Source organism: Theropithecus gelada, chromosome X (genome assembly GCF_003255815.1).
Source record: "Theropithecus gelada isolate Dixy chromosome X, Tgel_1.0, whole genome shotgun sequence".
Classification (NCBI taxonomy): domain Eukaryota; kingdom Metazoa; phylum Chordata; class Mammalia; order Primates; family Cercopithecidae; genus Theropithecus; species Theropithecus gelada.
This window is the reverse complement of record NC_037689.1, coordinates 30,120,915-30,141,921: the sequence shown is the minus strand read 5'-3', so window position 1 is coordinate 30,141,921 and position 21,007 is coordinate 30,120,915. Positions and strand designations below refer to the sequence as shown.

Sequence of the window (21,007 nt, the reverse complement as noted above, 5' to 3'; positions counted from 1 at the left end):
CTCTCTACTGGCTTGATCTGCTCAGCTTCCAGTTCTAAAGCAAAGCTTTCACTGATGCTGGTTTCATTCTAGCTACCATCTTATCTTTCTCCTTTCCACATTTTTTCTCAAATTTCTGCAATCTATTTCTCAACCTCACTTTTCCACCAAATCTGCCCCTGCTAATTTCTAAGTCTGGTGGATGTTTTCCATTGCAATTTTATTGACCACTTCTGATGAGTTTGTCCTTGTTTAACTACACTTTCCCCATTGTTACATCTTGACCTTTGTATATTTGACTCCCAGATGTCTTAATTTTTCTCGTACCTCAGTTTCCTTGTAGGATCTCCTGCCTCCGTCCAGCTCTTGGACATTGGAGCTCTCCAGGGTTCTACCTTATCTGCTCTGACAATTTAGTCACTACCTACTCATGGTCTGTTCTCAATGACTCAGCTCCAGCCTCGATTTCTCCACTAATACCCGATGTCTCTAGCCTGTCATTCCCTGTATCTGAATGTCATACAGGCATCTCAACCTCAACATACTCCACATTGAACTCACTCCCTCCACTTACAAAGCTTGATGTTCCCAGGTATCTCTGGTCTCCGTTGAGGTTACTACTGACCAGAAGCTTGGAAGACTTCCTTTTACCACTTCCTGTTCACTTCAGTTTGTTTCTAGGTCCTGCAATTATTTCAGGACCCACAGGTTTCTTGAATTTTCCAGGAACATAGTAAGAGCTCAGTAAATTGATCATAACTCAGCTGAACGCAACTGTCTTTCCATTCAACCTGCTCTGTGCCACACTCCAGCACTACAGCTTTCTTAAGCTTTCATCTGCTGTGGTCATAAATACTAAAGGGGAAGAGAGAAAGAAATGGCTTTTGGTCTCATCTTGGAACAACCAAGGTTGGACATCTTTTACAAGCCATTTGCATGTTTGAACTGTGTCCTCCAAGAGTTTGTGTTCTCACTTGGTTGGCTGTTCCAGAGGAATTATCTTTACCAGTGGGAGTTTTTAGCCAGGTGGGGAGACACTGGAATTATGGCAGTTAAATGAACACAGCAAGCAGTTAAATGAAAGAAATCTATTCGATCGGTTGATTCCCTGTGTTAAGGTCTTTTGCTAATTATCTTTTAAAACTAGGTAATACTTTAGCTGACCAATTAAGAGATATGGTAGTTAACCTATCAAAGACCACTTTATTCTAAAGACTGATTCCTCTTAGATAGATTCAGAAAAGGAATAAAATAAAAGTAAGAAAAAGAAGTCACAGTGCAAAGTACCTATAGTAACACATATTGTTTGGGTCTCAGGTGATTCCACAGAAGAGAGTGACTTTTCAACAGATTATGTAGGATACAGTTGAATGTTTGTCAGGATTTTATGTCCCAATGTTGATATATAATCTCATAAACACTAGTCTGTGACTTTTATAAGAACATTATATATTTCATCACGAACCAACTAGAAGTAAAGAATAATTACAATGTTATAGTATAAGCAAGGGAAATTACATTTTATAGGAAGGAGAGTAGTAAATGTCAGTATATAAATTACTTTTTGAATTATATTTTTCCAGGTCTGCAGGCTACTAGGTGTTTTAATGATAAACATTTCTATTCAAGTGAAGGCTGAATGTTCATGCAGTTTTATGAAAGAGTCCCTTGAAGGAAGTATGATATAGCATTGTCTTTAATGGAATGGTAGCTTGTTTCTTTGAAGACAGGAGGAATATTTTCAAGTTTGACAGGTTCCAGATGTTTTATAGTTGCCTCATGGAACTGGAATTATTTTCTGGCTCTCCAGAACAAGAATAGATGGGAGAGAAAATACTCTGAATCTCTTGATGATCTGTAAAATTAATCAAAACTTGGATATTTGAAAAATAGTGTACATATTTTATTTTCTTAATTTCTATGACTATCGAAGAGTGTAAATCAGACATCATAACTTTTTCAGAATATGGTAGATATGATATTATTCCATTTTTGCTTATTACTGAAAGTAGAGGAGACATTCTTATAAAGTCAGGGTCATACTGCTAGCATTGTAGTATGCACCTTATTCGGTTTCTACCGAATAAAATTAGTGTTGCATGTGTCAGCAACACTAATTGTTGGTGGATTTCTCTTCTTGAATCATTTTAGTAAAGCAACAATGGTTCAATCTTGATATATAAAAGTATGTTTTTACATATATAATTAAATACTAAAGTTTGCCTAGGGCTGGGCGCAGTAGCTCATGCCTGTAATCCCAGCACTTTGGGAGGCCAAGATGGGCAGATCACTTGAGGTCAAGAGTTCAAGACCAGCCTGGCCAACACGGTAAAACCCCGTGTCTACTAAAAATACAAAAATTAGCCTGGCATGGTGATGCATGCCTGTAGTCCCAGCTACTCAGTAGGCTGAGGCACGAGAATGACTTGAACCTGGGAGGCAGAGGTTGCAATGAGCTGAGATTGTGCCACTGCACTCCACTACAGCCTGGGTGACAGAGCAAGACTCCATTTTAAAAGAAAAGAAAAGAAAAGAAAAAGTTTGCCTAGGATATAAAGCAAGTAGGAAGACAAGATTGACATTGAGGTTAAACCTAGTATCTAAACATGATATCTATCTAAACATAGTATCTGTCTTAGTTATCTGGTGGTGAGTTCTCAATATTATCACAGATTATTAGAAACATAAATGGGTTTGTGAAAATCTTAGATCCTGGCTGGGCCCGGTAGCTCATGCCTGTAATCCCAGCAATTTGGGAGGCCAAGGTAGGAGGATTGCTTGAGGCCAGGAGTTGGAAACCAACCTGGGCAACATAGTGAGACTGTGTCTCTTAAAAAAAATTAGCCAGGCTTGGTGGTGCATGCCTGTAGTCCCAGCTACTTGGGAGGCTGAGGCAGGAGAATCACTTGAGCCTAGCAGTTTGAAGCTGCAGTGAGCCATGATAGTGCCATTGCACTCCAGCCTGGGAGACAGAGGGAGACCCTAACCCTTAAAACAATAAAAGCAAAAGAAAACTTAAATTCTTAATTAGTTATGTCATGAAGACTTTGGGTATAAGTAGGAGGACTCTTTAACTCCGTGACAGTGTCAAGAAAGTGATGGACTTTGGCTAGGATAACCATGAGTTTTCTATATCTGGTTCCTATCTCTTCTCCTGGGTTCTAAGCTTCCTATGTTATTGGTTATACTGACTCTCAAAAAGTAGCAACCTCATAAATGATTCTGTTATCCACACATTGATTTGAACTGTTTAAGCTAAAATAGCCTAAATGCGAATTTAACAAATGTGTGTTTTTATTTTCCTTTCATCTGGTCTGTTGGATAGACGATTCATTGGTCATGCCAGTGTCAGGAAAAATTGAGTTGATGTAGATTATCTTCTGGGGTCCACAGCTTTCCTTGACTGATCTTGTCTTACCCCAGGTTGGGCGTGTTCTCTCCATCTCATCCTTCTGTCTTCCTCTCACCTGCCCAAGAATGCAAACCTCACTGCTTTTATTAGAAGAGTTTTGATAACACATTGTTTATAAGCATAAAATCAATACAGCTTACCCTTTTATCTCTCAAAGGGCTATTTGGAATTCAGAAAGCAGAAACGTCTTGCATCAAAGGGCAGAATTTCTATGTATGCAACCTCTAAATTCAGTGAGTAGATGAGAGAGAAATTTGGGGCCTAGGGAAATTTTTGGTATCCTAATTATTAAATCATATAAATGGGTACTCTGTAAGACTCAGTACATGGTGATGGAAACAGAAGTTTGGCATGGGATGGCCCTAGGATTAAATTTCACCTTCACTCTTTGAATTATGTGAAACTGAATACAATTCTTAGTATTTTTGAGTGCTGCTTTTTTCATCTTCAGTGCACGCTAATTCCTTTCTCAGGGGTCTGCAAACTATGGCCCACAGGCCAAATCCAGCCCCCTTCTGGTTTTGTAAATAAGATTTTATTGGCACAGGGTCACATTTGTTTGCATATCATTTACATATCATGTCTGGCTGTTTGGGGAGCACAACAGTAATTGAGTAGTTGGGAGAGAGACCGGTCTGCAAAACCGAAAACATTTTCCATATGATGCACAGAACCAAAAATATTTACTATCTGGCCATTTAGGAAAAGTTTACTGACCCCTGCTTAATTTCATAGGATGGCTCTATGAATGTAAATTAGTGTCAAAATTCACCACCCCAACCAAGCCCCTCAGGAACACACCTGGAGTCAAAAGTGAAGTTCAGTGGCATGTGCCTATACTCCTAACTACTTAGGGGGCTCAGATGGGAGGATCACTTGAGCCAGAAGTTTGAGACCAACCTGGGCAATGGTGTGAAACCCTGTTTCCAAAGAAAAAAAAATATTAAGTTTATTGCCCTTCCTGCAACATGTTTGAATCTCATGTTAAAGGATAACTATATTGACATAAATAAAACACCCCAAATAGCCCGAGGCAAGTGAGTATTTGGTAATATATTTGGTATAAACAGCCATCAATTCATAATTTTATTTATTTCATTTCATCCAAGGAAGATTAGGATGAGCTCTGTTTTGTAGAGGACTTCTGGGTTGAGTTTGAGAAACAAAAGAAAAAATAACTTAAAACAAAAAATACAGGAGCACAAAAGAGTGGTGTGTTTTGATTTACTCTGGAAAATCTTCACCAGGGAGAGCCTCTGAGAAGTTTTCATGGGCAAAGAAGGTTGACAGAAACAAGTAGTGCTGGTCCATTCTGAGCTAAAGCAATCAAAAGTATAGATACAAAGAAAACAAGCAGATTTGGAGAATTAGGAATGGCAAAAGAGAGAAAGATACAGCTAAATGAAAACAGAATAATAAAAAACAAACTAAAACTAGAGTCAGATCATGACTCTACACAACAACACAGTAAGAAATGACCTGCGCTAAGAATGAAATCTTGAACTGCCTGATTCAAAGATATATTTAATGCTGTTTTGATTTATAGTAGTATGTCTCTATCTCCCACTGGATATGGGATACATAGGGCTTGGAATCCTTCTTGTTCAGTTTTATGGTGTCCTAGCATTGCAACAAATATGTGTTGAAAACACTTTGAAATGGACAATAGGGGAAAAAAGTTCATGCTTTTAAATAGCAACCAATAATGAACATGTGAACATACTTTTACCTCGTCTTTCCTAAAGTGTCCTGGTTTCTTCACAAAATACCATGTCACATGGCAGCAGTTATACTCCCATGACTCGATTCTTCAGAAAACTTGTGGCCACTTTTTCAAAGAACAGAAACAGTGGCTGGTCAGACTGATGCTCTTCCACTGGGCAGGTGCCTTTGGTCAAGCTCACTGCTGGCACACCATCATGAGAGCGATTTGTCTGGTGGTATTTCAAGAGCCCCTCAGGTACAAAAACTTTATCTCTGCAACTCCTAGCTCAATGCCTGGCTCTTGGGAAGTGCTCAGAATTGCTGACAGAAAGAGCTAATTACTGAATGGGTTCTTGTACTCCATTGCCCAACCTGATGCCTTTTCATTTCATTTCATTTGCTGGATATTTTAAAGTTTCACTTTAATATCTGTCAGAATTTGGATGTCTGTCACTAATCTGAATGGCACACAGATGGGTTGCTGAGTGTTGAAGCTGAAGTTGGCATTGTCAACTGAGTAGGTGCAATTTGCTCTTTACTATTTATTTGACAAAGCTGAACCACATTTCCGTTTAGAGCCCTGCACCAAGTATGATGGATAATACTCATACTTCCATATTACATATGGGTTTTCCACGAAAACCTATCAACTGCTTCACGAAATGGTATTGTAATATTATTTTATTTTCCCCATAACTATAAAAAAACTATAATGAGAAATATTATTTATACTTATTATTTACATTGGAGCATCTTTCAAGCCTGGTGAATATATGTTACTTACCAAATTAAATACTGGGGATTACGTGTAATATACTTTTAGTATTCCAGTGGATTTTGAAGGGGGGCGGTTCATTAACTTGAACATGAAAGAATATGCAGTTATACCATCTTTTACTTTAAAAAAAAAGAAGACATTTAATATGACTAAATAACAGGATGAAATGAAGTACACTGGGACTAATATCAGGTTATATAATAATGATTATTATTTTTTATTATATTTTAAGTTCTGGGATACCTGTGCACAACGTGCAGGTTTGTTAACATAGGTATACATGTGCCATGGTGGTTTGCTGCACCCATCAACTCATCATCTACATTAGGTATTTCTCCTAATGTTATACCTCCCCTTGCCCCCCACCCCCAACAGGCCCTGGTGTGTGATGTTCCCCTCTCTGTGCCCATGTGTTCTCATTGTTCAACTCCCACTTATGAGTGAGAACATGCAGTGTTTGGTTTTCTGTTCTTGTGTTAGTTTGCTGAGAATTGTGGTTTCCAGCTTCATCCATGTCCCCGCAAAGGACATGAACTCATTCTTTTATATGGCTGCATAGTATTCCATGGTGTATATGCCACATTTTGTTTATCCAGTCTATCATTGATGGGAATTTGGGTTGGCACCAAGTCTTTGCTATTGTGAATAGTGCTGTAATAAACATATATGTGTATGTGTTTTATAGTAGAATGATTTAAAATCCTTTGGGTATATATCCAATAATGGAATTGCTGGGTCAAATGGTATTTCTAGTTCTAGATCCTTGAGGAATCGCCACACTGTCTTCCACAATGGTTGAACTAATTTACACTCCCACCAACAGTGCAAAAGCATTCCTATTTCTCCACATCCTCTTCAGCATCTGTTGTTTCCTGACTTTTTAATGATCGCCATTCTAACTGGCATGAGATGGTATCTCATTGTGGTTTTGATTTGCATTTATCTAATGACCAGTGATGGTGAGCTTTCTTTCATATGTTTGTTGGCCGCATAAATGTCTTCTTTTGAGAAGTGTCTGTTCATATACTTTGCCCACTTTTTGATAGAGTTGCTTTTTTTTTTTTCTTGTAAATTTGTTTGTTTCATGTAGATTCTGGATATTATTAGCCCTTTGTCAGATGGATAGATTGCAAAAATGTTCTCTCATTCTGTAGGTTGCCTGTTCACTCTGATGCTAGTTTCTTTTGCTGTGCAGAAGCTCTTTAGTTTAATTAGATCCCATTTGTCAATTTTGGCTTTTGTTGCCATTGCTTTTGGTATTTTAGTCGTGAAGTCTTTGCCCATGCCTATGTCCTGAATGCTATTGCCTAGGTTTTCTTCTAGGGTTTTTATGGTTTTAGGTCTTGCATTTAAATCTTTAATCCATCTTGAGTTAATTTTTGTATAAGGTGAAAGGAAGGGATCCAGTTTCAGTTTTCTGCATATGGCTAGCCAGTTTTCCCAACACCATTTATTAAATAGGGAATCCTTTCCCTATTGCTTTTGTCAGGTTTGTCAAAGATCAGATGGTTGTGGATGTGTGATGTTATTTCTGAAGCCTCTGTTCTTTTCCATTGGTCTATGTATCTGTTTTGGTACCAGTACCATGCTGTGTTGGTTACTGTAGCCTTGTAGTGTAGTTTGAAATCAGGTAGCATGATGCCTCCAGCTTTGTTCTTTTCGCTTAGGATTGTCTTGGCTATACGGATTCTTTTTTGGTTCCACATGAAATTTAAAGTAGTTGTTTCTAATTCTGTGAAGAAAGTCAGTGGTGGCTAGATGGGAATAGCATTGAATCTATAAATTACTTTGCGCAGTATGTCCATTTTCACAATATTGATTCTTCCTATTCATGCTCATGGAATGTTTTTCCATTTGTTTGTATCCTCTCTTATTTCCTTGAGTAGTGGTTTGTAGTTCTCCTTGAAGAGGTCCTTCACATCCCTTGTAAGTAGGATTCCTAGATATTTTATTGTCTTTGTAGCAGCTGTGAATGGGAGTTCACTCATGATTTGGCTCTCTATTTGTCTGTTATTGGTGTATAGGAACGCTTGTGATTTTTGCACATTGATTTTGTATCCTGAGACGTTGCTGAAGTTGCTTATCAGCTTCAGGAGATTTTGGGCTGAGACGATTGGGTTTCCTAAATATACAATCATGTCATCTGCAAATAGAGACAATTTGACTTCCTCTCTTCCTATTTGAATACCTTTATTTCTTTCTCTTGTCTGATTGCCCTGGCCAGAACTTCCAATATTATGTTGAATAGGAGTGGTGAGAGAAGGCATCTTTGTCTTGTGCCAGTTTTCAAAGGGAATGCTTCCAGCTTGTGCCCATTCAGTATGATATTGTCTGTGGGTTTGTCATAAATAGCTCTTATTATTTTGAGATATGTTCCATCAATACCTAGTTTATTGAGAGTTTTTAGGCATGAAGGGGTGCTGAATTTTATTGAAGGCCTTTTCTGCATCTATTGAGGTAATCATGTGTATTTTGTCATTGGTTCTCTTTATGTGATGGATTGAGTATGTTGAACCAGCCTTGAATCCCAGGAATGAAGCCAACTTGATCGTGATGGATAAACTTTCTGATGTGCTGCTGAATTTGGTTTGCCAGTATTTGATTGAGGATTTTCACATCAATGTTCATCAGGGATATTGGCCTGAAATTTTCTTTTTTTGTTGTGTCTGTGCCAGGTTTTGGTATCAGCATGATGCTGGCCTCATAAAATGGGTTAGGGAGGAGTCCCTCTTTTTCTATTGTTTGGAATAGTTTTAGAAGGAATAATACCAGCTCCTGTTTGCATCTGTGGTAAAATTCGACTGTGAATCCATCTGGTCCTAGGCTTTTTTTGGTTGGTAGGCTATTATTCAGAGATTCAATTTCTTCCTGGTTTAGTCTTGGGAGGGTGTATGTGCCCAGGAATTTATCCATTTCTTCTAGATTTTCTAGTTTATTTGCGTAGAGGTGTTTATAGTATTCTCTGATGGTAGTTTGTACTTCTGTGAGATCAGTGGTGATATCCCCTTTATCATTTATTATTGTGTCTATTTGATTTTTCTCTCTTTTCTTCTTTTTTATTCTGGCTAGTGGTCTACCTATTTTGTTAATGTTTTCAAAAAACGAGCTCCTGGATTCACTGATTTTTTGAAGGGTTTTTTTGTGTCTCTATCTCCTTCAGTTCTGCTCTGATTTCAGTTATTTCTTGTCTTCTCCTGGCTTTTGAATTTGTTTGCTCTTGCTTCTCCAGTTATTTTAATTGTGATGTTAGGGTGTCGATTTTAGATCTTCCCCACTTTCTCTTGTGGGTATTTAGTGCTATAAATTTCCCTCTAAACACTGCTTTAGTTGTGTCCCAGTGATTCTGGTACATTGTGTCTTTGTTCTCCTTGGTTTCAAAGAACTTACTTATTTCTGCCTTAATTTCATTATTTACCCGGTAGTCATTCAGGAGCATATTGTTCAGTTTCCATGTAGTTGTATGGTTTTGAGTGGCTTTCTTAATCCTGAGTTCCAATTTGATTGCACTGTGGTCTGAGAGACTGTGTTATTATTTCCATTCTTTTGCATTTGCTGAGGAATATTTTACTTCCAATTATGTGGTCAATTTTAGAATAAGTGCTATATGGTGCTGAGAAGAATGTATATTCTGTTGATTTGTGGTGGAGAGTTCAGTAGATATCTATAGGTGCGCTTGGTCCAGAGCTGAGTTCAAGTCCTGAATGTTCTTGTTAATTTTCTGTCTTGTTGTTCTGTCTAATATTGACAATGGGGTGTTAAAACATCCCACTATTATTGTGTGGGAGTCTAAGTATCTCTATAGGTCTCTAAGAACTTGCTTAATGAATCTGGGTGCTCCTATATTGGGTGCATATATATTTAGGTTAGCTCTTCTTGTTGCGTTGAATCCTTTACCATTATATATTCCCCTTCTTTGTCTCTTTTGATCTTTGTTGGGCGACAGAGCGAGACTCCATCTAAAAAAAAAAAAAAAAAAATTCCTGCAGGTAGCTCTGTGCCTATCCAAATGGCCTCCCAGTTTTGCACTTGAAACCCAGGGCCCTGGTGGTGTAGGCACCTGAGGGAATCTCCTGGTCTGCGAGTTGTGAAAACAGTGGGAAAAGCGTAGTATCTGAGCCAGATAGCTGTCATTCACTCATGGCTTCCCTTGGTTAGTGAAGGAAGTTCCCAGGGCTTATGCTTCCTATGTGAGGCAATGCCCCACCCTGCTTCTGCTCGCCCTCCATGGGCTGAACCCACTGTCTAACCAGTCCCAATGAGATGAGCCGCATACCTCAGTTGGAAATGGAGAAATCACCCACCTTCTGTGTTGGTGTCACTGGTAGCTGCATACTGGAGCTGTTCCTATTTGGCCACCTTGCCCAGGAATCTATAATTATTTTTAACAAGTAACTTAGAATGTTGTACTTTGTTATAGAAGAACAGCTTGCGAAAACTAGAAAAGGTGGAATTCAAACACAACTCCCTTTTCAAAGACGACGACCCACTCGCCCGCTGGAAGTTGGAGCTCCCTTCTATCAGGATGGCCAACTGCAAGTTAAAGTCTACTGGAAGAAAACAGAAGGTACATAAACATTACTTACTTATTTCCTACTTGCTTTAAACAGCACAGTAATGTAGAGGTAGTTTTGAAGAAGTAAATGTCAAGCCACTGTATCGATACTAAGGCAAATGGTTGTTGAACAAAACGCTTAAATAGTATAAGTCTGAATGAGTTGATAGTTATCTCACATCTGGAAATCTACAACAGTCAATTACTTAAATATTTTCATTTCAGGAATATTAGCTTGTCTTCATTTCTTTCCCAGAGGGCTGATTGGCTGATGTTATATCCAAAACACTCAAAATACTCATTATTTTGAGCTGTAATTTTTGTTATAAATTATTTATTTTTTAAAAAAAAGATCCATAATACAAATAATTTAGAAAGTAGGAGGGGAAAGTCACCTATTATCTCAGTATCATTTCCTGAAACAGCATTTTGGTGGGTTTCCTTTCAGAAATTTTCTATGCATCTGTCTTTCACTCAGTTAGGGTGTGTGTGTGTGAGTGTGTTTATAAAACATACACACATATTTCTGTGTAACATTATTTGAGCTGCTATATTGTAATGCATTTTTCATAACATTCTATAAATGCTACTCTGTATGGGTATATCTTAATATCATAATACATGTCATTATTCCAGTACAATGAAACATTTCAGTTCCTTTAGAATTTCTATTTTCTAATTAAGGCCCCAATACATTTGTCCTTAGGATAGATTCATTTCGTTTGAACATTTATCTTTAGCATAAATTCTTTTTGTTTTGGTTTTTTTTTTGTCTTTGAATATTTGTTTTTCTATTATCAAGGTGGTACTTTTAGAATTTATTCAACATAGAGTCTTTTATCTTTATCACTCTTATGCCTCTTAAAAACATAAGCAGAATAGATTGTTTCAAGAGTTAGGTTTTCAAAATTCTCCTCATTCTTCTGAAATTCACTTTTACTCAAGGTATTGATGGGCCATGTGCCATAAGCGATATTGGTGTTGGAGTGGTTCCTATTCCAGGATTTTCTTTCAAGCTGCTGAAATCCATTCTGCAAGTAAAATGATATTATTATTAACATTAATATATTTTATTTCTATAATGTTAATTAAAATTAAAGTTTAGGCCGGGCGCGGTGGCTCAAGCCTGTAATCCCAGCACTTTGGGAGGCCGAGACGGGCGGATCACGAGGTCAGGAGATCGAGACCATCCTGGCTAACACGGTGAAACCCCGTCTCTACTAAAAAATACAAAAACTAGCCGGGCGAAGTGGCGGGCGCCTGTGGTCCCAGCTACTCGGGAGGCTGAGGCAGGAGAATGGCGTGAACCCGGGAGGCGGAGCTTGCAGTGAGCTGAGATCCGGCCACCGCACTCCAGCCTGGGCGACAGAGCCAGACTCAGTCTCAAAAAAAAAAAAAAAAAAATTAAAGTTTATTCAACATTTATTGCATTAAGATTATATTATATGTCTATATTACAATTAATTTTATAATAAATATTAAGTAAGAAAATTATTTAATCTATTATATTAATTAAAATTATCAACTTATTCATATTTTAAAAATATAACATATTTTATTAATATTAAAATTTTAAGCATAATGTAATAAAATGAAAATGTAAACATCTACTATTGAAAAAGTAAATATCTCAAGCATACAAGAGTAACCGCCACCATCCTGACTTTTGAAACTCAATATTTATTTTGCCTGTATTTGAAATTTATCAGAATGGAGTCACTCAATTTCTATTTGTATTTGGCTTCTTGCCATGAGCATTTTATGAAAAACCAATGCATTATGTTGCATGAAACAATTCATTTATATTGCTGCCTGGATGTCCTTAGTATACGTCAATCTGTGTATCCTTTCAGCTGTGGATGGAGATTTACTTATTCAGATGTGGAGCTATTAAGAATAGTACGTGTGTGAATGCCCTATTAGCACATGTTGTTTGACGCATACTCTTCCATAGAGGTGGGATTCTTAGGCCGTAGACTATGTCAAGTTTTAGAAAACATTAATAGTTTTCCAAAATGGTTGTACCAGTTTACATTCTCACCAGTAGGGCATGGTGATGGTTCCAGGTGCTCCACATTCTCTCTGCCATGTGGTATTTACCATCTTTGTAAGTTTACCCTTTCTGGTATGTTCATAGTAATACCTCATTGCTATTTGAATTCGCACTTTTCTGGTGTCCAAGAAGTTGAGCACCTTTTTGTAAGTTTACTGACAATTGGATTTCTCTTTTTTGAAGGACTCTTTCAACTCTTTAGCTACTCTGTCCTGCAAGAATGCTTTTTATATTGTATATAAAAGTCATTTGGTGTTTGTTTATTTGTTTGTTTGTTTGTTGAGACATAGTCTTGCTGTGTTGCCCAGTCTGGGGTGCAGTGGTGTGATCTCAGCTCACTGCAACCTCTGCCTCCCAGGTTCAAGCGATTCTCCCGCCTCAGCCTCCTGAGTAGCTGGGATTATAGGCGTGTGCCACCATGCCCAGCTAATTTTTATATTTTTAGTAGCGACAGGGTTCCACCATGTTGGCCAGGCTGGTCTTGAACTCCTGACCTCAAGTGATCTGCCTGCCTTGGCCTCCCAAAGTGCTAGGATTATAGGCGTGAGCCACCACGTCCAGCCGTCATTTGTTTTCATGTAAGTATTTTCTTCCACTCTGATCCACTCTTGCATTTTTAACTTTCTTCTTAGTGGTTTGTTTTTTTTTTTTTTTTATGGAATTTGACTCTTGTTGCCCAGGCTGGTCCGCCTCCCGGGTTCGAGCAATTCTCCTGTCTTAGCCTCCAGAGTAGCTGAGATTAAAGGTGGCTGCCACCATGCCTGGCTAATTTTTTGTATTTTCAGTAGAGATGGGGTTTCACCATGTTGACCAGGCTGGTCTTGAACTCCTGCCCTCAGGTGATCTCCCTGTCTCAGCCTCCCAAAGTGCTGGGATTGCAGGTGTGAGCCACCGCTCCCAGCCCCTAGTGGTTCTTAATTTTAGAGATAAGCAATTCATTTTGTTTCCTTTAGGTTTAGTATTCTCTGTGTCCTGGTTAGGAAATCCTTTTTCATACAAAGGTCACAAAGATATACATACTCCTTTCTTGTCTTCTTGTCTACTGTTTCACCTTTTGTATTAGTCCATTTTCATACTGCTATGAAGAAATACCTGAGACTGGGTAGTTTGTAAGGAAAAAGAGATTTAATGGACACACAGTTCCACATGGCTGGGGAGACCTCACAATCATGGCGGAAGGTGAAGGAGGAGCAAAGGTATACCTTACATGAGCGGTAGGCAAAAGAGCATGTGCAGGAGAACTGCACTTTATAAAACCGTCAGATCTCATGAGACTTACTCACTATCACGGGAACAACATGGGAAAACCTCGTCCCCATGATTCAGTTACCTCCCACCAGGTTCCTCACATGACACGTGGGGATTATGGGAGCTACAATTCAAGATGAGATTTGGGTAGGGGCATAGCCAAACCATATCACCTTTTATTCTTAAGCTCTTTTACCCAGAATTGATTTTTGTTGTAGAGGGTCAGTGTTCTTTTTTTTTTTTTTTTCTTCTGATCTCCTTCTCTGATACGTCATTATGTATTTTTCAAATGACGATTTTCCCCAAAGTTCTACAGTGCCTTATTTGCCCTAAATAATGCATATACATGCAAGTTAATTTTTGGACTTTCTATAGAGTCTTTGGCATATTTTTCCAATGTTTTGACAATACCTTACTGTCTTAACTACCATAGATTTATAAATATTTCTAATGATAGTCCTCTAGTTTTTACTTCTTTTTCAAATTGTCTCAACTATTCTTGACCTTTTGAATGTTTATATACATATTTGAGTTAATTTTTCAATTTCCACAAAAACCTCCTGAGATATTTATAGAGATTGAATTCATCCACACATCAATGATTTTGAAGAATTGGCATCTTAAAAATACTGAGTCTTCCAATCTACAAACATGATATGTCACTGTATTCAGTTTTAAAATTTTTCTCTCAACAATGTTTTATAATATATTGGATAGAGAGTATGACACTTTTTAATATGCTTTTTCCAAGATATTTGTTTTTATTTGTATCCTATTATAGATGGCATACTTTTTCCTCAATTTTACTTTCTGATTTTTATTGTTGGTATATTATAAATGTTTTATATTCATATATTATTGACTGTGAATCCAGCAATATTGTTTTAGTACTTTGTTAATTATAACATTTTCTCTGATGATTTGTTTGCATTTTTTCTACAAAAACCATCATCTAGTTTGTAAATAATGAGAATTTTATATTTTCCTTTCCATATCTTTGACGTTTTAGTTTTCCCTTGCCTTAAAACTGGCTGAGAGTTTCAGTAAAATGGTGACTAAAAGTGATAATATTAGGCATGATGTTTAAGTGATCTTTAGGGTTTTTGAAGACATCCCTGGTCAGATTAATACAATCCTCTACTCTTCTTACTTGCAAAGTTTTTGTGGTTAATCGATACTGATTTTTATCTAATATTCGTACTTCATCTAGTGACATGATCATACATTTTTCTTCTTTATTCTATTAAAACATGATAAACTAGAGGAAGCATTATAGATCACCTCCTAGGTCTGTTGTGAGGAATAAATGAGATTACACATCCAGATTGGTTGGACCGGTGGCTGACACAAAGGAGACACCTTAGGTGTTTCAGTGTGAGGATTCTTACGGCACTGCTTGTAGTGCAGAGAGAAGACAGGATGTCAGAACAGAGGTAAAGAGCCTCTGAGCCCAGCCTTGTAAGGTTTGGTGTTGCTTTAGGACTGACTCTCAATGTTTTCTCCTTTGTGAACAACAAAGAGCAGTGCTTTAAAACATGATTTAGTTGTCCAGTTTGCAATACAAGTGCTATAAAACTTAAGCATCTTTTTAAATTTGGCAGAAGAAAAGGGATTCACCTTCACTGCACTGTATCAGCAAGCAGTAGTGTGACCAGTATTGCCATACAATAATGATTTCAGTGCATGACAAATAGGAAACATGGTTGTTGGCATAGATACGTACACATATACACACATACACGCATATATACACACGCATTACTTTAAATAACTCAAAGTTAGAAATAAATGTGAAGAATATCAGTGGTTTTCTCAAATACTGAAATCTTTAAAGAAACCATAAGCAGAGAATTGTATCAATATTTATTAATCAATATTAGAGTCCATAGTGTTATCCAATTTATGATGCATGAAATTGTGGACTTGACGATAAAGAGACAAGATCCAAAGGCAAGGAGTGACCTTGATTTGGGTTCCAAAAGTGATGCTGACTTGATTGATGTTTAGTGACTTGGACCCTGGGCCACAAAGGAGAAGCTGGGAGTGATGAGCTCCTGTGACGGAGATACACAAGCCTCTATTTGTCAGTAATGACTTGTTTCACGAATCGAAATGCCTCGCAGTCAGTTAGTGTTCAAACTGTTTTCTTCATACCCATTTCCAGCCTCTGAGCTCTGTCAACCTCCAGGAATGCTTCCTACTGCAGACCAATGTGAAGCCATCATCTAATAAGTACACATCCATGCTGACCAGAGAACTTTCTTTGTGGCTGGCCAAAACCTTGATTCCAAAGATACAACTGATGTCAAATATATTTCTAAAAGAGAATGTTCTGTGCAGTGGCCGTCAACAGTTGACACTGTAGCCTTCAGTCAAAACTATTGTGGTTACAGTGTTAATGCTTACTCAAGAGGCAGAGATTCATTCTACATCTTTAGTGACATGTCAGGATTTGTTCTGTGGATTTTTTTGTAGACCACGCATCTGTTTCTTGCCGTTTCAACTCATGCCCTCTCTACGTATTCACGCTAAAAATTTCTTTGAAGTAACAGGAAGTTCTTGAAAACACTTGGTATGGATTCCCTTTAAAAGAAGGGCAAAAATATGGAATTTGGCATTTTGCTTTTACCTTGTTTAGGAAGATCCTCCCAAAGAGTTTGGAATCTAAAAGGAACATTGTATAAAAATATCTAGACAGAATACTTATGACTCTACTGAGTACACCAAGCCCTTTACCAAAATAATAAGGTGTAAAAACAAATAGAGTTTCATTTTCCTACACAAATCCTGTGTCTGACAGCTGGTGGCAGAATCTTTTCATTTTCAATTAAAGTGACAAAGGAAATATAGAAAAAAAAAGAAAGGGAAGAAAGGTCTGATAGTTCTTTTAAGTTGATCCTTTAGATATATAGTAAACATTGCAAACAGTAATAAGAGTCTTTAGATGAGTATTTTAATACATCCAAAAATGGTATGTTCAACTTTCATTTGAAAATGTGAAGTTTTAAAACTTTGAATTGACCAGGCACGGTGGCTCACGCCTGTAATCCCAGCACTCTGGGAGGCCGAGGCGGGTGGATCACAAGGTTAGGAGCTCGAGACCAGTCTGGCTAATATGGTGAAACCCCGTCTCTACTAAAAATACAAATATTAGCCAGGCATGGGGGTGCGTGCCTATAGTCCCAGCTACTTGGGAGGCCAAGGCAGGAGAATCTCTTGAACCTGGGAGGCGGAGGTTGCAGTGAGCCAAGATTGCGCCACTGACTCCAGCCTGAGTGACAGAGCGAGACTCCATAAAAAAAACCAAAACAAAACAGAAAAAACCTTTGAATTAACTTAGATATATCAATGAATGCATTTCTATTTACTTTTTGTCTTCTTTTGCAAATGGACACAAATTACCGACTTTATGCCAGGCTCTGTGCCATGTGATGGGAATACAATAATGGATAACGGATATTTCCTACCTTTAAGGAACCTGCAGTTCTGAGGCTTAGGCAGATAGGCAGTTGCCACATAATAAGACATTATTCTTCACAGCAGTCTGGATAAACAGCTGAAGTAGTTGAGAGCAGAGAGATTTTGATGTTGTGTGCAGAGGAATTTTCACAGAGGAGGTAAAGTTTAAGGTACATTTTAAAGGCTGGATTACTTTTTTTGGCCAGGGAAGATGAACACTTCTGACCCAGGAAATGAAGAGGTGCAGCTGGGAGAAAGATCAGGAATGTCAAGTATTGGTGAGGCTGAGGAAGTGACTGTGTGAGGCTGGAGAGACTGATCAATGTCGAGTGATGGAGAAGCTTATATGTTATGCCAGGAAGCTTGGATTTTGTTCTATGTGGAGGAAAGGAATGTGAAGTAGCAGGGGAAGGTCTGAGTAGGACTTGGAGATGTTAGCAAAAGCAAGCGTGCAAGGAGAATGGATTGGGAAAGTTCAGAGAGAGCATGTCGTTTAATTTCAGTAGCCAAGACGAGAAATAATCAGATCGTGAATTAAAGACAGCAATAGTAGGAGGAAGGTTGGCGAGTTACGTAAGAGTATTACACAAGTGTCCACATAATTTATTGTCTGAAGTGGGATTTATTTGAGAATAAAAGGAGGCATTTGTAAACATTATTCCCCACCAACAGACATAGACTGTAGGAGAGCCAGGATGTATGGCCACTTGGATATTAAGACCTGGCTGAAGGGAAAAAGAGAAATGGATCTAAAGGGAGTGTTTACCTTCTAGCTTGAATGACTAACAGTACTTCAATTAACAAAGATTGTGAGCAGTAGAATTATGATATGTTTCCTGGGATATGTCTCCATGCTATGGAGAATTTGGTTTTGGTGTGTTGAATCTGAGATAACTGCATGATAGCCAGAAAATGTTATAGGCAGTCAGAAATACATACTTGTAGCTCAGGAGGTAGCTGTGTGATAGTATTGTGGATTTGACTGGAGCTGTGGTCAATCCACTGCCTATACTGTCAGGGGATCTGCAGATGTTAGTTGATTTCCATTGGATCACACACCCACTCACTATCAGGAGCTGAGAACAGCTCATGCTCTAATTAGAGTTTCGTATTTTTCCAAAAAGTCCTTTTTCTTAAATTTTATCCATTCCAATGTCCCTTGCTATTTTAAATTTGAAAGCCAAATGTACATATAAATTGTAGCAGAGCTCATGATGTTGAACACATGATAGAAGGGAGTGGCAGAAAGCTTTGGAAAGTCCAAAGAACAACGAAGAGGAAAGTATGTTTCAAACTTATTCCACATTTTCCCTCCTTCCAGAAACCTTTTATGTACTCACCACATGATCTACAGAATCCCAAACCAAAGTTTCCCCAGACATTCATAAAACATGTTCTTATTCGTAATTATCACACATGTAGGAAAGGAGACCTTTGAAATGGACTCAGTATTACTAGCATAGGAGCTCTGTATGGAATGTGAATATCAGCACCGTTTCTGTCATGGGAAAGGACACTTTGGCTGGATTTTCTGGATTTTTTGACTTTGTAAAATGAGAAATTGTCTGCTCTGTATGAAACTCAATAGACCCATCTAAAGTGGTTTCAAACTCCTTGACAAGTAGCTGAATATTTTTGAATTATAATTTATTTCCAATTGTGGACACACTGAGTTGAAAACCTAAAAGGACTTAATGCTTTTGGCAAATAAGGGAAGAAAAGAATCTTGTTCATTAATCAAAACTCCATTATAAACAGAAATGGGTTCTTACGTCACATTGCTAAAAGTGATGGTGGGCAAAATATTGCTTTTGGACTTGGAGTTAGGGACCTAAAAGCCCAAATCTATTCATTTCCCTCAACATTTTTCAGTGACAGTTTCAGTTATTAGGATGTAGCATGTAGTTTCATAGATAAATGAATTAAACGTCAAATATTAGCTTTCTTTACTTAATACACATAGTAGTTGGGTTGTAATAGTGAATGCTCTGGGAGAAAATAAATATTTTCAACATTGCATTTATAGAACAAACTATTTTAAAACAATTTCACTTAGTTAATTTTGTTAGTAATTTTATTACTCCATTGATATTAGTTCATTTTTACTGTGTAATAATAGAATAAACAATTGTTTTAGGCTCTCTGACCTTCCTTCTTTCCTTCCTTCCTTCCTTCCTTCCTTCGTTCCTTCCTTCCTTCCTTCCTTCCTTTTTTCCTTCCTTCCTTCCTTCCTTTCCTTCCTCTCTCCCTCCCTCCCTCTCTCCTTCTTCTCTTTTCTTTCTTTCTCCTTTTTCCTTTCCTTTCCTTTCCTTTCCTTTCCTTCTTTCTTTCTTTTTCTTTTCTTTCTTTCTTCTTTCCTTTTTTTGTCGTAGAGACAGAGTCTTGCTCTGTCACCCAGGCTGGAGTGCAGTGGCATGATCATGGCTCACTGCATCCTCAAACTCCTGGCCTCAACAATCCTCCTGCCTCAGCCTTCCAAGAAGCTGGGACTACAGACATGCACCACCATGCCCAGCTAATTTTCTTTTCTTTCTTTGTTTTTGTTTTTGTTTTTGTTTTTGTTTTTGTTTTTGTTTTTTTTTTTAGAAGGAGTTTCTCTTTTGTTGCCCAGGCTGGAGTGCAATGGCACAATCTCGGCTCACTGCAACCTCTGCCTTCTGGGTTTAAGCGATTCTCCTGTCTCAGCCTCCCAAGTAGCTGGGATTACAAGCATGCGCCACCATGTTTGGCTAATTTTGTCTTTTTAGTAGAGACAGGGTTTCTCCATGTTGGTCAGGCTGGTCTCGAACTCCCACCCTCAGGTGACCCAACCATCTCAGCCTCCCAAAGTGCTGGGATTACAGGCGTGACCCACAGTGCCTGGCGGCCCAGCTAATTTTTTTTTTTAATTTATTTTTTGTAGAGATGCGGTCTTTCTATGTCGCCCAGGATGGTCTCAAACTCCTGGCCTCAGGTGATCCTTCAGCCTCAGCCTCAGCCTCCCAAAACGCTGGGGTTGAAGGCACGAGCCACTGCACCTTGATGGTTTTCTAGCTCTAGACTTTGTGTTTTTACAACATAAATGTGAAAAGTTAGCTCAGACATAGAGGAAACATTCATGCTTCTATTTTAAGTAGCGTGTCTATGTGGCACTCAGAAATTCTTACTTTAGTTGTACAACATCAGAAAGTTCTGTTTCACCAAATCATTTTTACAGATAGAGTATGGGGCATTGATCCATGAGAAGACTTCATTCAACTAACCTTTATTGAGCACCTACTGTATGCAATGCACCATTTCGGATGCTAAAATACTGCAAAGAGGCAGACAAAAATCCCCACCCTGGTGGAATTGGCATTCTGTGACACCTCTCTAAGTGTGTGCCCCCTTCCCTGATGCTATGACTTACAATTCTTTTTACAGCAATTATTATTCTGGGGAACCCAAGGATTGCCTCTTTCTCAGAGCTCTAATGTCAATAACCCTATCATTCTTGGTCATTAGACTTTTGCAAACTGAGGAATTCACGTTTAATGAAAAATTTTAGAGTCCTTTATTTATACCAGACACTGTGAGTTAGATCTATTTGAAAAGAAAATTAGATCCATCTAATTTTTGAACCATAGTTGAAGCATATTACAAGTAAAGTTTTTATCACTTAAAAATAATTTTCAAGTACTTTCTTTGTAATGTCATTTATTTGTGGAAAGAATTAAGCTAAGGAACCAGATCAGTTGGGTATTTAGCACAGAATTTTCATATACAGCCCTTCAGGAAGTGTTTGGCTATTTATTTTATTTTATTATTATTATTATTTTTTTTTTTTTTTTTTTTTTTTTTTTT

At 38.0% G+C, this 21,007-nt stretch overlaps 1 protein-coding gene across 2 annotated transcripts in view; it reads left to right on the top strand.

Annotated features, from left to right (window-relative positions):
* ANOS1 (anosmin 1) overlaps window positions 1-21,007 on the top strand; it is a 215,639-nt gene that overhangs the window by 178,381 nt on the left and 16,251 nt on the right. For both annotated transcript variants that reach the window (XM_025372222.1, XM_025372223.1), the window contains one exon: window positions 10,291-10,437. In XM_025372222.1, coding sequence (XP_025228007.1) covers window positions 10,291-10,437 — 147 coding nt within the window. The remainder of the gene's footprint in view (window positions 1-10,290; window positions 10,438-21,007) is intronic.